At 47.5% G+C, this 16,311-nt stretch overlaps 1 protein-coding gene across 2 annotated transcripts in view; it reads left to right on the top strand.

The window, feature by feature from the left end:
* The window catches only part of cacna2d3 (calcium channel, voltage-dependent, alpha 2/delta subunit 3), a 499,906-nt gene that overhangs the window by 94,013 nt on the left and 389,582 nt on the right, over window positions 1-16,311 (top strand). For both annotated transcript variants that reach the window (XM_031901262.1, XM_031901261.1), the window contains exon 4: window positions 15,450-15,566. In XM_031901262.1, coding sequence (XP_031757122.1) covers window positions 15,450-15,566 — 117 coding nt within the window. The remainder of the gene's footprint in view (window positions 1-15,449; window positions 15,567-16,311) is intronic.

The raw sequence follows: 16,311 nt of genomic DNA, 5'->3' as shown, positions 1-16,311 counted from the left end.
CAAGGTTAAGGATATCAGATTCCTCTCCCCCCCCCTTCTGCCGCTTTACTCCATTGCAGTAAATGAGCGGCTGAGTCATTCGGTGCCATTGTTTTCTATAATACAAACATGGGAATATGAAAGGGACACGGATATGGGAATTATAAAGGTTACATAGACAGCAGATTGCGTGGGACTTACAGCACTGCTGCCTGGTGATGCCTTTAGCTATGGGGGGGGGGGGAGAATTAAAGGGGACCTGTCACCTTTAGAAATAATTCCAATTCCTTCTGTATCAGGTTAGTAGAGCCAAATAAACTTTATTGACACTGTATAAATTATTGAATTTCTTTTCCCTTCAATTTTGGAATTTACAGTCACAGCCAGCAGGCAGCCGCCATTTTGTGTACTGTGTTATTAAGGGAAGCTTTGTATCCCCCCAAAATCTTATACATTTGCCATCTGGGTGATATCTAGGAAGTGCTGAATGGGAAGTAAAAGTAATTGTAACTGAAAAATCTGAGCTGTCAATCATATATTGCGTGTCCCGCCTCTATGCCTTCAGCATAGAGCATAGAGGCGGGGCAGACAATATATGATTGACAGCTCAGATTTTTAAAAACATTTATAACAGGTATGGATGATTTAATTAAAAAAGGAATTTGGGTTTCATGTTTAATTTGTAAAGGACTTTTATTATACAGCTTTTTATGTGTGGGTGACAGGTCCCCTTTAACTGAAGCAATGAATTTATAAAAAAAAATGCCCAATTATATGAAATCTGAGCTTCTAATTTGCAAATATGAAACTATTGTTCAAAACATAAATGAGTATATGATAAAGGAGTAATTGTGCGCTAACGGTTTCCCCCGCAACCTCGTATTGGCGCTGCCCAAATCCTTCCTGAGAGATTCAGTCGAATACCAATTTGCATATGGAAATTAGGTTATGGAAGGGTTAAATAGAAGCGCACTTTAACATTTAACCAAAAGTCACATGATTCGGATTCGGTTCAACCAGATACTTGGATTCGGTGCATCCCTATAAGGGATTAATCTCAGTATGAGACAGTAGGACAAGATGGAGACAGTAGGGCAAGATGGGGACAGTAGGACAAGATGGACACAGTAGGACAAGATGGAGACAGTAGGACAAGATGGAGACAGTAGGGCAAGATGGGGACAGTAGGGCAAGATGGAGACAGTAGGGCAAGATGGGGACAGTAGGACAAGATGGAGACAGTAGGACAAGATGGAGACAGTAGGACAAGATGGAGACAGTAGGGCAAGATGGAGACAGTAGGGCAAGATGGGGACAGTAGGGCAAGATGGAGTCTGTAGGACGAGATGGAGACAGTAGGGCGAGATGGGGACAGTAGGGCAAGATGGAGACAGTAGGGCAAGATGGAGTCAGTAGGACGAGATGGAGACAGTAGGGCAAGATGGGGACAGTAGGGCAAGATGGAGACAGTAGGGCAAGATGGAGACAGTAGGACAAGATGGAGACAGTAGGACGAGATTGAGACAGTAGGGCGAGATGGGGACAGTAGGGCGAGATGGAGACAGTAGGGCAAGATGGGGACAGTAGGGCAAGATGGAGACAGTAGGGCAAGATGGAGACAGTAGGGCAAGATGGAGACAGTAAGGCAAGATGGAGACAGTAGGACAAGATGGGGACAGTAGGACAAGATGGAGACAGTAGGGCAAGATGGGGACAGTAGGGCAAGATGGAGACAGTAGGGCAAGATGGAGACAGTAGGGCAAGATGGGGACAGTAGGGCAAGATGGAGACAGTAGGGCAAGATAGGGACAGTAGGACAAGATGGAGACAGTAGGACAAGATGGAGACAGTAGGACAAGATGGAGACAGTAGGGCAAGATGGAGACAGTAGGGCAAGATGGGGACAGTAGGGCAAGATGGAGTCTGTAGGACGAGATGGAGACAGTAGGGCGAGATGGGGACAGTAGGGCAAGATGGAGACAGTAGGGCAAGATGGAGTCAGTAGGACGAGATGGAGACAGTAGGGCGAGATGGGGACAGTAGGGCGAGATGGAGACAGTAGGGCAAGATGGAGACAGTAGGACAAGATGGAGACAGTAGGACGAGATTGAGACAGTAGGGCGAGATGGGGACAGTAGGGCGAGATGGAGACAGTAGGGCAAGATGGGACAGTAGGGCAAGATGGAGACAGTAGGGCAAGATGGAGACAGTAGGGCAAGATGGAGACAGTAAGGCAAGATGGAGACAGTAGGACAAGATGGGGACAGTAGGACAAGATGGAGACAGTAGGGCAAGATGGGACAGTAGGGCAAGATGGAGACAGTAGGGCAAGATGGAGACAGTAGGGCAAGATGGGGACAGTAGGGCAAGATGGAGACAGTAGGGCAAGCTGGGGACAGTAGGACAAGATGGAGACAGTAGGACAAGATGGAGACAGTAGGACAAGATGGAGACAGTAGGGCAAGATGGAGACAGTAGGGCAAGATGGGGACAGTAGGGCAAGATGGAGTCTGTAGGACGAGATGGAGACAGTAGGGCGAGATGGGGACAGTAGGGCAAGATGGAGACAGTAGGGCAAGATGGAGTCAGTAGGACGAGATGGAGACAGTAGGGCGAGATGGGGACAGTAGGGCAAGATGGAGACAGTAGGGCAAGATGGAGACAGTAGGACAAGATGGAGACAGTAGGACGAGATTGAGACAGTAGGGCGAGATGGGGACAGTAGGGCGAGATGGAGACAGTAGGGCAAGATGGGGACAGTAGGGCAAGATGGAGACAGTAGGGCAAGATGGAGACAGTAGGGCAAGATGGAGACAGTAAGGCAAGATGGAGACAGTAGGACAAGATGGGGACAGTAGGACAAGATGGGGACAGTAGGACAAGATGGGGACAGTAGGTAAAGATGGAGACAGTAGGGCGAGATGGGGACAGTAGGGCAAGATGGAGACAGTAGGGCAAGATGGAGTCAGTAGGACGAGATGGAGACAGTAGGGCGAGATGGGGACAGTAGGGCAAGATGGAGACAGTAGGGCAAGATGGAGTCAGTAGGACGAGATGGAGACAGTAGGGCAAGATGGAGACAGTAGGGCAAGATGGAGACAGTAGGACAAGATGGAGACAGTAGGACGAGATTGAGACAGTAGGGCGAGATGGGGACAGTAGGGCGAGATTGAGACAGTAGGGCAAGATGGGGACAGTAGGGCAAGATGGAGACAGTAGGGCAAGATGGAGACAGTAGGGCAAGATGGAGACAGTAAGGCAAGATGGAGACAGTAGGACAAGATGGGGACAGTAGGACAAGATGGGGACAGTAGGGCAAGATGGAGACAGTAGGGCAAGATGGGGACAGTAGGGCAAGATGGAGACAGTAGGGCGAGATGGAGACAGTAGGGCGAGATGGAGACAGTAGGACAAGATGGGGACAGTAGGGCAAGATGGAGACAGTAGGGGAAGATTGAGACAGTAAGGCAAGATGGAGACAGTAGAGCAAGATGGGGACAGTAGGGCAAGATGGGGACAGTAGGGCAAGATGGGGACATTAGGACAAGATGGAGACAGTAGGGCAAGATGGAGACAGTAGGGCTAAATGGAGACAGTAGGGCAAAATGGAGATAGTAGGGCGAGATGGAGATAGTAGGTCGAGATGTGGACAGTAGGGCAAGATGGAGACAGTAGGGTGAGATGGAGACAGTAGGGCGAGATGGAGACAGCAGGGCAAGATAGAGACACTAGGGCAAGATGAAGACAGTAGGGCAAGATGGAGACAGTAGGACAAGATAGAGACAGTAGGGCAAGATGGAGACAGTAGGGCAAGATGGAGACAGTAGGGCAAGATTGAGACAGTAGGACAAGATGGAGACAGTAGGACAAGATGGAGACAGTAGGGCAAGATGGAGACAGTAGGACAAGATGGAGACAGTAGGGCAAGATGGAGACAGTAGGGCAAGATGGAGACAGTAGGGCAAGATGGAGACAGTAGGGCAAGATGGAGACAGTAGGGCAAGATGGAGACAGTAGGACAAGATGGAGACAGTAGGGCAAGATGGAGACAGTAGGGCAAGATGGAGACAGTAGGGCAAGATGAAGACAGTAGGGCAAGATGGAGACAGTAGGACAAGATGGGGTCCTCTGACCACCATTAAACAGGAAGTGCTGTTGCTGCAAACCGGAAGTAACATGATCAGAAGTGGGCGTGGCAGAAAATGTTCAGAAAGAACGTTTAAATGGGCAGAATATAAATAATATAGGTAATATAATATAAGATAAGAAATATGTATAACCCACTGAGCTCATCGCTTTCCTTGTGGGAACCTGACTCATTACAAGACTCAGGGACATACAACCCCCCTGTTGGGTATTATACGAAGCGTTTTGCATGGGGCCCCATACTAGAGATCACCCACATAAATCTGTAGGAGATATTCTAACACTTCCTCTGGTTGCCATAGGGACCTTCCACCCTCACAATGAGACTGATTGGCTTTGGTGAAGTCACCAACCAAGCCACCTTTGTCCACTTTGGCCACCCATATGCTGGGACAAGTAGGGTCGATCTGCCTTTTTGGCCCCTGGCCAAGAACCTGTTTATAATTAGTGACACTAACCCCCATATTTAATAAAAGGCACTACGTTTGCCCTGGAGCAGTAACCTCCGGAAACCAAAAAGATGTTTGCTTTTAAACAGGTGACCAGTAAATTTAAACTGCTGATTAGTTGCTATTGGTCTATGGGTATTTTGTCACCATGTTTTTTTTAAAAACTGCCCCCATCGTTTATCCAGAGGCCAATATGGTCCTTGCCCAATGGGATTACTGGATGAGTTTTGCCCATTGGAAAAGTCCCATCCATGGTCCAATAAGCATCCATCTTGGCCTGGAGGGGCTGACTTGGCACTTATAGGTTTGCCCAGCTCTAGGCCCCTCCCACTGAGTAGTTAATTGGTTTATAAATGTTATTCCTGTTATAAATATGTCCCTTTGTGTCCCTGGGGCCCCTGTGCCCCATGGTTGGAGCTACATATAATGATAATAATAATGTCGGTGGGGCCCGTGTCTCAGAGGGAGAGGGAAATGCTCGGATATTGAATGATGTTTCTCCTCTTCTTCTGATGGAACTCATTAAGCACCATAATTGGAATTGTTTGTATATTACATGGGGGGGGGGGATAAATATTGAGATAAAAGGGAAATAAAGGGGTTTCTCTGTTGCTCGTTCTGCTCCGCGGAGCTCAGGCTACGGATCTCATTCATCATTTCCATTCGCTGATTAGAATGATTGGGGGAGCAGGGATCTGCCGCAATTGGTCTGATACATGAATATGTAATCAGTATAGCATCGTACATAGGGCCTGTTAACCCCGACACTGCTGGATCCCTTCCAACCTGTCCCACCAATGGCCAGAATCAATGTTGGTAACAGGAAGGGAATTATTGGTAGGGTCGGGCATGAGATAAAGGGAAGCTTTCAAAGTGTTGCATCATGGGATAAGTAAAAGGGCCACTGTCTGGGGGTGGGGGGGGGGGTGGCATTAAAGCCTAAGGAAAGGCCTCTCCAGCTATAACGTGGGGTTCCATGTTCCCCAGTAGATCTGTGTACCCCAGTGATCCCCAACCAGGGGGCAACATGCTGCTCACCAACCCCTTGGATGTTGCTCCCAGGGGCCTCAGTTTTTGAATTCTTGGTTTGACAGACCCCCCTGTCGGCTGCCAGCCCATAAAGAGGCTACTGGGGTGCAGAGAATTTAGGATTCGGTAGGGGATTCGGCCTTTTTCACCAGTTGTACTGGGCCCAGACCCGGTCCCCACAGGGCACTCCAACGAGCCACTGGTCTCCCTCCCCTCGATGCCCTGAAGGTACCCCCTTCAGCACATTGGCCCACTGGGGCTACTGCTTTAGGGGCCCCTGCACCCCCAATGGGCCAATGTAGTGGCCTTCACACTACCCCCCCAACAGGGGCCCCTACCACCTGTCCAACCCCCTCTCCCTATGGGTACAGTAGGGCAATATGGAGAGTCTAGAGCAAAATTGATACGGTAGTGTAGGATGGAGACTGTAGGACAAGATGGAGACGGCAGGGCAAGTTGGAGACAGCAGGGCAAGATGGAGACAGCAGGGCAAGATGGAGACAGCAGGGCAAGATGGAGACAGCAGGGCAAGATGGGGACAGTAGGACAAGATGGAGACTGTAGGACAAGATGGAGACAGCAGGGCAAGATAGAGACAGCAGGGCAAGATGGAGACAGTAGGGCAAGATGGAGACAGCAGGGCAAGATGGAGACAGCAGGACAAGATGGAGACAGTAGGGCAAGATGGAGACAGCAGGGCAAGATGGAGACAGCAGGACAAGATGGAGACAGTAGGGCAAGACTGAGACAGTAGGACAAGATGGAGACAGTAGGGCATGATGGAGACAGCAGGACAAGATGGAGACAGTAGGACAAGATGGAGACAGTAGGGCATGATGGAGACAGCAGGACAAGATGGAGACAGTAGGACAAGATGGAGACAGTAGGGCATGATGGAGACAGCAGGACAAGATGGAGACAGTAGGACAAGATGGAGACAGTAGGGCAAGATTGGGACAGTAGGGCAAGATGGGGACAGTAGGGCGAGATGGAGTCAGTAGGGCAAGATGGAGACAGCAGGGCAAGATGGAGACAGCAGGGCAAGATGGAGACAGCAGGGCAAGATGGAGACAGCAGGTCAAGACGCAGACAGCAGGGCAAGACGGAGACAGTAAGACAAGATGCCCATGGCTGGGTATCGGAGTGACTGGTGCAGGGTGGGTGGTGAATTCAGATGAATCTTATGCCCTCCAATTGCCTCACTCTTATCAAAGCCCCTCCCCCTTCAGGGTTCTCTCCAGCCCACAAGGTGATGGCAGATACATTAGATACCCCCAAGGAAGAGCTGGGTAACCATTTAAAGGAACACAAGTCTATTAATTTTTATGGTATAATCCTGTCTACTGGAGCTGCAATGGCCTTTGTTGGTTCCTGTGGAGATGGGGGAGGTATATGGGTGGGGGGGGGAATGGATGTGTATCGGGGGGGGGGGATGTGTATCCTTCAACATCAATGACTGTGTAACAATTAGCGTTTCCCTCATACCGACCCAGAAGTTACAGTACAATTTGCTTCCGGGCTGACCCCGCGGATCTGGTTCAGGAGAAGCTCCATGAATATTCCATGGGGAGGTATTTACGTGCGGATCCGCCGCCCCCGGCGCCTTCCCAGCTGATACTAATTAGGGTGAGAGGGAAGGAGTTTGCCTTATTATAGCGGCTCGGCCCCATCTCCTTGTTCTATAAATATCCCCGCGCATCTGGGCGACCCACATTCCCAGGTGTGCAACGGGATCCGGGGAACCGGAAAGCTCTACGGCAACTGCCTCTCATTGGCATGACATATCCCATGTATGGAGCTCATATATATATATATATATATATACTGTGTATGGAGCTCCCTCTCTAAAGCCTCTGCTTGGACAATGTTGTTTTATAGAGGAAAGAATTGTTATCTAATTAAGCTATTCCTATATATAGGGATATACAGTGTATTATACAATGCACTATACATATATAGTGAATAAAGTGCCCCCTATTGTAACATATAGGGATATTATAAGCCCCCGAGGAGTTCCTTATAATATATAGTGAATAAACTGCCCCCTATTGTAACATATAGGGATATTATAAGCCCCCGAGGGGTTCCTTATAATATATAGTGAATAAAGTGCCCCCTATTGTAACATATAGGGATATTATAAGCCCCCGAGGAGTTCCTTATAATATATAGTGAATAAAGTGCCCCCTATTGTAACGTATAGGGATATTATAAGTCCCCGAGGAGTTCCTTATAATATATAGTGAATAAAGTGCCCCCTATTGTAACATATAGGGATATTATAAGCCCCCGAGGAGTTCCTTATAATATATAGTGAATAAAGTGCCCCCTATTGTAACATATAGGCATATTATAAGTCCCCGAGGGGTTCCTTATAATATATAGTGAATAAAGTGCCCCCTATTGTAACATATAGGGATATTATAAGTCCCCGAGGGGTTCCTTATAATATATAGTGAATAAAGTGCCCCCTATTGTAACATATAGGGATATTATAAATCCCCGAGGGGTTCCTTATAATATATAGTGAATTAAGTGCCCCCTATTGTAACATATAGGGATATTATAAGTCCCCGAGGAGTTCCTTATAATATATAGTGAATAAAGTGCCCCCTATTGTAACATATAGAGATATTATAAGCCCCCGAGGAGTTCCTTATAATATATAGTGAATAAAGTGCCCCCTATTGTAACATATAGGGATATTATAAGCCCCCGAGGGGTTCCTTATAATATATAGTGAATTAAGTGCCCCCTATTGTAACATATAGGGATATTATAAGTCCCCGAGGAGTTCCTTATAATATATAGTGAATAAAGTGCCCCCTATTGTAACATATAGAGATATTATAAGCCCCCGAGGAGTTCCTTATAATATATAGTGAATAAAGTGCCCCCTATTGTAACATATAGGGATATTATAAGCCCCCGAGGGGTTCCTTATAATATATAGTGAATAAAGTGCCCCCTATTGTAACATATAGGGATATTATAAGCCCCCGAGGGGTTCCTTATAATATATAGTGAATAAAGTGCCCCCTATTGTAACATATAAGGATATTATAAGTCCCAAGGTCACCTCTGCGTTCCATGACCTGTATAAAAGCACGAAGCCTCATGGAACGCAGAGGTAACTACTAATATACAAGTTTCAGTGGGGCTCATTTATCAATGCATCGCAGCACACAAACCGACGCAATTATGATTATGCGCCATTTTTGCATATGCGTTACATTGCGTCGGTTCATTTATTTTTCCGCCTTTTCTTTTTATGCGCATGTCGCAAATACTGGGCAATAATGTTGCAAAGAACTACATGTTTTTTGGGGTCGTGGCTAGGGGCGTGTTTTAAATGCCCAATTTTTGCAATAGTGCCCCCTGTGTGCCTATATATGTGCTATTTGCGCGTATATAGAGGCAGATTTGCGCAGGCACGGCTGCATTGAAATCTTTACGCCTGTTCTTTTGTGGGGGATTTCTGACTGCGCGTTCTTCACCATTTGCGCTAGTATATTCGCAGATATAATTGTTAATTTGTTTTCAATGTTTTTATAACATTTACCCCTTTTTTTTTTTTAACTTTGTTCTTATCTGATTATAACTGATGACATCACTAAGCACCGTTTATGAGGATTTAATTTACAGTTTGGTCCTGTAGAAAAATGACCCAACTGTATATTATATAATGATTCTCTACATGGTCAAATACATAGGGTAAGTTTCGTGGCTTTCCACTTTGGAATTACAGCAGTTATCTGGTCGCTAGGGTCCAATTTACCTTAGTTACCAAGGAGTGGTTTGGGAGAGTGACTGATATATGAATAGGGGAGGGGCTGAATAGAAAGATAAGGAATAAAAAGTAACAATAACAATAAAACTGGAGCCTCACAGAGCAATAGGGTTTGGCTGCCGGGGTCAGTGACCCCCATTTGGAAGTTGCAGAGTTAGTATAAAAACTATAAGAAATAAATAATAAAGACCAATTGAAAAGTTGCTTAGAATTGACCAATCTATAACATATTAAGGATTCCCCTGAACCAGGGGCCTGAGCCATGGAAACAGCCCCAGCCCATATCCGACCCATTGTGTTGGGTCAGTTAATTATTGGGTTACGGGAAATCCAACGCCTTCTATTCGCAGAGCTGCGCGGCGCTTTTCAGCCGCTAATTTTGGGTGAAGCCGCGACCTGACACAAACGCGCGGTTCTGATTGTTCTAATGGCGCCGAGGGGGGGGGGGTTACTCGGCGGGAGGGAAATGATAGGAGCGGCACAGAGCTGGGGGGGGATAATACACACAATTAGGATTATCATTTTCAGGGAATTGCGAGGAATCAGGCGCCGACACGAATACAAATATGAGACATTTTATTTCCACGTTTTATATTTAAATAAGATAGCGAGCGGCGCCGGCGAGCCCGGCATGAATCTAATTACCCTCTTTCATGTTCAGTCTGATTGAACACACGGATCTCATTTTCTCCCCGAAATTAATTTGCTCTTTACTTATTGGGACGCGGGGATTGGGCGCAGTCGCCGGCCGCTTACAGCTGATGTCTGTCTCCGAATGGAGGGAAATGTAAAGTAACAGAAACAGGGTTTACTTGCCCTTTGTAGGGACAGGGGAATAGGCAGTGCTTTCCAGCCAGTGACCCTATTCCCAATGCTTGGCAGACTCACTGGCGTCCTAAAAAAAAAAAAGGGGCGAGTTTAGGGGTTGGGGGGGCCCCGGGGGGGGGTTTGGTGCGGGGGTTCCAGGGATTGCCTCATCATTGGTCCCATAGGGAAATTACCTTGTTGGTTTCTGACCACAAGTTGGAGACAGTAGGGCAAGATGGAGACAGTAGGGCAAGATGGAGACAGTAGGGCAAGATGGGGGCAGTAGGGCAAGATGGAGACAGTAGGTCAAGATGGAGACAGTAGTGCAAGATGGGGACAGTAGGGCAAGATGGGGACAGTAGGGCAAGATGGAGACAGTAGGACAAGATGGAGACAGTAGGACAAGATGGAGACAGTAGGACAAGATGAAGACAGTAGGGCAAGATGGAGACAGTAGGGCAAGATGGAGACAGTAGGACAAGATGGAGAGAGTAGGGCAAGATGGGGACAGTAGGGCAAGATGGAGACAGTAGGGCAAGATGGAGACAGTAGGGCAAGATGGGGACAGTAGGGCAAGATGGAGACAGTAGGGAAAGATGGGGACAGTAGGGCAAGATGGAGACAGTAGGGCAAGATGGAGAAGTAGGGCAAGATGGAGACAGTAGGGCAAGATGGAGACAGTAGGGCAAGTTGGAGACAGTAGGGCAAGATGGGGACAGTAGGGCAAGTTGGAGACAGTAGGGCAAGATGGGGACAGTAGGGCAAGATGGAGACAGTAGGGCAAGATGGGGACAGTAGGGCAAGTTTGAGACAGTAGGGCAAGATGGAGACAGTAGGGCAAGTTGGAGACAGTAGGGCAAGATGAAGACAGTAGGGCAAGATGGAGACAGTAGGGCAAGATGGAGACAGTAGGGCAAGATGGGGACAGTAGGGCAAGTTGGAGACAGTAGAGCAAGATGGAGACAGTAGGGCAAGATGGAGACAGTAGGGCAAGATGGGGACAGTAGGGCAAGTTGGAGACAGTAGGGCAAGTTTGAGACAGTAGGGCAAGATGGAGACAGTAGGACAAGATGGAGACAGTAGGGCAAGATGGAGACAGTAGGACAAGATGGAGACAGTAGGGCAAGATGGAGACAACTGTATATTACATAACGATATTATTCATGGTCAAATGCATAGGGTAAGTTTCGTGGCTTTCCAGTTTGGAATTTCAGCAGTTATCTGGTTGCTTGGGTCCAATTTACCTTAGTTACCGAGGAGTGGTTTGGGAGAGTGACTGATATATGAATAGGCGAGGGGCAGAATAGAAAGATAAGGAATAATAATAGGGTATTTCCCTTACTTCCTGTTGAAATCCCAGCTGTGTGGGAGGGCGGGGGGGGTGCTACACACAGGGCCCTCGCGGCGCAGTCCGGGGCCAATTAGAGTCTGTTTGGGAATGAGCAGCAAATTTACACTTTGTAGAATAAAGGGGAAATAATGTTTCCTATGAATAAATCATGTGTCCTTGCCCCCCCCCCCCCCCGCCCCCGCTGTGAATAAAGAAAGTGTCAGTGTCACAGAATAAAAATATAATAAATAGCTAAATATGAATTTTCCTTTTTCAAAGAGAAGTGGGCGGAGCCTCCCTCTATAGATCTTCCCCCCCTGCTTCCCCCATACATTTGCCAAATAAAAAATATTTTCTGATTTGGGCCAATCATAGCAGCGCGGGGGTGTGTTCTACTGCACAACTGCACAATCCAGATTCTGTAAACAAAAATGTGGGCTGGAGTCATGTGATGCACGTGGCTATAATGGGCCAGAGAGAAACCTGAAGTGGGAGGGGCCTTGCTAAGAGTGAGGCTATTGGAGGGCATGAGATTCATCTGAATCAATTCACCCCCACCCTGTACCAGTCACTCCAATACCCAGCCATGGGCATCCTGCTCTACTGTCCCCATTTTGCCCTACTGTCCCCATCTTGTCCTACTGTCTCCATCTTGCCCTACTGTCTCCATCTTGCCCTACTGTCTCCATCTTGCCCTACTGTCTCCATCTTGCCTTACTGTCTTCATCTTGCCCTACTGTCTCCATCTTGTCCTACTGTCTTCATCTTGTCCTATTGTCCCCATCTTGTCCTATTGTCCCCATCTTACCCTACTTTCTTCATCTTGTCCTATTGTACTCATCTTACCCTACTGTTTTCATCTTGCCCTACTGTCTCCATCTTGCTCTACTGTCTCCATCTTGCCCTACTGTCTCCATCTTGTCCTACTGTCTTCATCTTGTCCTATTGTCCCCATCTTGTCCTATTGTCCCGATCTTACCCTACTTTCTTCATCTTGTCCTATTGTCCCCATCTTACCCTACTGTCTCCATCTTACCCTACTGTTTTCATCTTGCCCTACTGTCTCCATCTTGCTCTACTGTCTCCATCTTGCCCTACTGTCTCCATCTTGTCCTACTGTCTTCATCTTGTCCTACTGTCTCCATCTTGTCCTACTGTCTCCATCTTGCCTTACTGTCTCCATCTTGCCCTACTGTTTCCATCTTGTCCTACTGTCTTCATCTTGTCCTACTGTCTCCATGTTGTCCTACTGTCTCCATCTTGCCTTACTGTCTCCATCTTGTCCTACTGTCTTTATCTTGCCCTACTGTCTCCATCTTGTCCTACTGTCTCCATCTTGTCCTACGGTCTCCATCTTGCCCTGCTGTCTCCATCTTTCCCTACTGTCTTCATCTTGCCCTACTGTCTCCATCTTGCCCTACTGTCTCCATCTTGCCCTACTGTCTCCATCTTGCCCTACTGTCTCCATCTTGCCCTACTGTCTCCATCTTGTCCTACTGTCTCCATCTTGTCCTACTGTCTCCATCTTGCCCTACTGTCTCCATCTTGTCCTACTGACTCCATCTTGCCCTACTGTCTCCATCTTGCCCTACTGTCTCCATCTTGTCCTACTGTCTCCATCTTGTCCTACTGTCTCCATCTTGCCCTACTGTCTCCATCTTGTCCTACCGTCTCCATCTTGCCCTACTTACTCCATCTTGTCCTACTGTCTCCATCTTGCCCTACTGTCTCCATCTTGTCCTACTGTCTCCATCTTGTCCTACTGTCTCCATCTTGCCCTACTGTCTCCATCTTGTCCTACTGTCTCCATCTTGCCCTACTGTCTCCATCTTGCCCTACTGTCTCCATCTTGCCCTACTGTCTCCATCTTGCCCTACTGTCCCCATCTTGCCCTATCGTCTCTACATATAATTATTGTTATTTACTGCCATTCTTTCTTGCCCTGTTGGTGGCACCTTGCACTTCATTTACCATGTCTAAAATCTTTTACCCCCCTCCATGGACAAGCAGTGCTTTATGGTGTAGTAGAACATATGGGGGGGGGTCAGGGCAGTCTCCCCTATTTGGACCTGTAAAGGCAGCTGTGTTTGTTTCTAACAAGGGGAATGTGGCCCCCAAGGGCCCGGGGCTTGACCAATGCACAGAGTAGCCTAGGGGTCAGTTCTGGGTATATAAAGGCCTGTGTCTGTGGCACTTACAGCATTTGCTTAAAGCCACTGATTGCCAGTGGGGGGCGCTAGCCATACAGGGAAGCTGTACCTGCCCCAGTAATTGGGCATTGCCCCCCCCAGGGGTAGGAGGGAACGGCGGGGTCTTGGTGCTTCATCTCAGCAGAACTCTTACCCCTGTGTGCAAACAGCGCCGCACAGAAACCACTTTCCCACAATTACTAGCGGCGCAATTATCCCTCATTGTTCCCTGATTGCATTTACCATTTCCACCGGGTCACAAACCACCTCCCCCCCCCCCGCCGCACAGGGAGATTGGGTCGCCCCGAAATTGCAGATTGGTGGGAACGTTCGGTTGGAAATGACTAATTGTTCTGTGTAGGGACCCGATAATGTGTCTGTGGCACAATCAGCGGCGCCGAGAGATTCTGTGTAATTACATAGGCATGAATATTAATTGGCAGCCCATCCAATCCGCAGCCAATCAGTGATTGCTTCTTATTTATCCTTTCAGGGAGCATTAACCTCTTATCTGCCTGTGGGCTTGGTACCGACTGCAACCCAAACCTACCAGAGCATTCTGTCACAGTGGCACAGATCCTATCTGATCCCCCCCCATTGTAAGCAGCAGTCCTGCCCTGCTTTATGGCTGAGATTCTAGCTATCTGTATAACAGAGCATTCTGTCACAGTTACACAGACCCTATCTGATCCCCCCCCCCATTGTAAGCAGCAGTCCTGCCCTGCTTTATGGCTGAGATTCTAGCTATCTGTATAACAGAGCATTCTGTCACAGTGGCACAGATCCTATCTGATCCCCCCATTGTAAGCAGCAGTCCTGCCCTGCTTTATGGCTGAGATTCTAGCTATCTGTATAACAGAGCATTCTGTCACAGTGGCACAGATCCTATCTGATCCCCCCATTGTAAGCAGCAGTCCTGCCCTGCTTTATGGCTGAGATTCTAGCTATCTGTATAACAGAGCATTCTGTCACAGTGGCACAGATCCTATCTGATCCCCCCCATTGTAAGCAGCAGTCCTGCCCTGCTTTATGGCTGAGATTCTAGCTATCTGTATAACAGAGCATTCTGTCACAGTGGCACAGATCCTATCTGATCCCCCCCATTGTAAGCAGCAGTCCTGCCCTGCTTTATGGCTGAGATTCTAGCTATCTGTATAACAGAGCATTCTGTCACAGTGGCACAGATCCTATCTGATCCCCCCATTGTAAGCAGCAGTCCTGCCCTGCTTTATGGCTGAGATTCTAGCTATCTGTATAACAGAGCATTCTGTCACAGTGGCACAGATCCTATCTGATCCCCCCCATTGTAAGCAGCAGTCCTGCCCTGCTTTATGGCTGAGATTCTAGCTATCTGTATAACAGAGCATTCTGTCACAGTGGCACAGATCCTATCTGATCCCCCCATTGTAAGCAGCAGTCCTGCCCTGCTTTATGGCTGAGATTCTAGCTATCTGTATAACAGCGCATTCTGTCACAGTGGCACAGATCCTATCTGATCCCCCCATTGTAAGCAGCAGTCCTGCCCTGCTTTATGGCTGAGATTCTAGCTATCTGTATAACAGAGCATTCTGTCACAGTGGCACAGATCCTATCTGATCCCCCCCATTGTAAGCAGCAGTCCTGCCCTGCTTTATGGCTGAGATTCTAGCTATCTGTATATAATAACAGATTCTATCCGGAGCTGCAGGTACCAATAAAAACTGAAGGAACTTTTTGCTTTCTCCTGACAGAAGTACAAGGAGTTTGAGAAGGACGTGACTATTGAGGAGATCGATGGGCTGCAGTTGGTTAAGAAGTTGGCCAAAGACATGGAGGAAATGTTCCACAAGAAATCGGAAGCTGTGCGGGTAGGTACAGTCTGATATGTTTGTAAAAAATGAGATCATATCTTTAAAGCACTTTGTTCTTCCAATGACTATTGGAGACACTTGTAAACATACTGACCTGACTGCCCAAATGCATCAACCAATCAGCAATTAGCTTGCATTTCTCTTCTTGTACCGCATGATACTAAGAAGTGGCCTATTAAAGAATCTCCCAAACTGGAATATATATATCAGTAAATATTGCCCTTTTACACCCTTTCCCTTGAGCCGCCATTTAGTGATGGGCTGTGTGCTCCCTCAGAGATCAGCTGACAGGAAGTGATGCATCTCTAACTGTAACAGGAAGTAGTGTGGGAGCAAAAGGCAGAACTCTGCCCATTCATTGGCTGATGGGGCCTAGCATGTATGTGTGCCCTGGCTTGTTTGTGTGCACTGTGACTCCTATGATCCCAGGGGGCGGGGCTTAGTACTTAAAATGGCAGTTTCCTATTTAGGATTACCCAATGGCACATACTACTTAAAAGTATATTTATATGAAAATGGTGTATTTATATGAAGCAGGGTTTTACATATGAGCTGTTTATGCAATATTTATTTATAGAGACCTACATTGTATAGTTTTCCTTTAAGTTCTGGTTTTGATTTACTTGGAGTCCTGTCGCCAGGGGAGTATTTAGCTCCTAAATCTTGTGATTGGCGTCACTTCCATTGAGCCTGTGGCCCCCTATTTTCTATGGAAATCCACATCGGAGGCTGGGGATAGGCA

Source organism: Xenopus tropicalis, chromosome 4 (assembly GCF_000004195.4).
Source record: "Xenopus tropicalis strain Nigerian chromosome 4, UCB_Xtro_10.0, whole genome shotgun sequence".
Lineage (NCBI taxonomy): Eukaryota > Metazoa > Chordata > Amphibia > Anura > Pipidae > Xenopus > Xenopus tropicalis.
The sequence above is the reverse complement of the archived record's forward strand: the minus strand, read 5'-3'. Positions and strand labels throughout refer to the sequence as shown.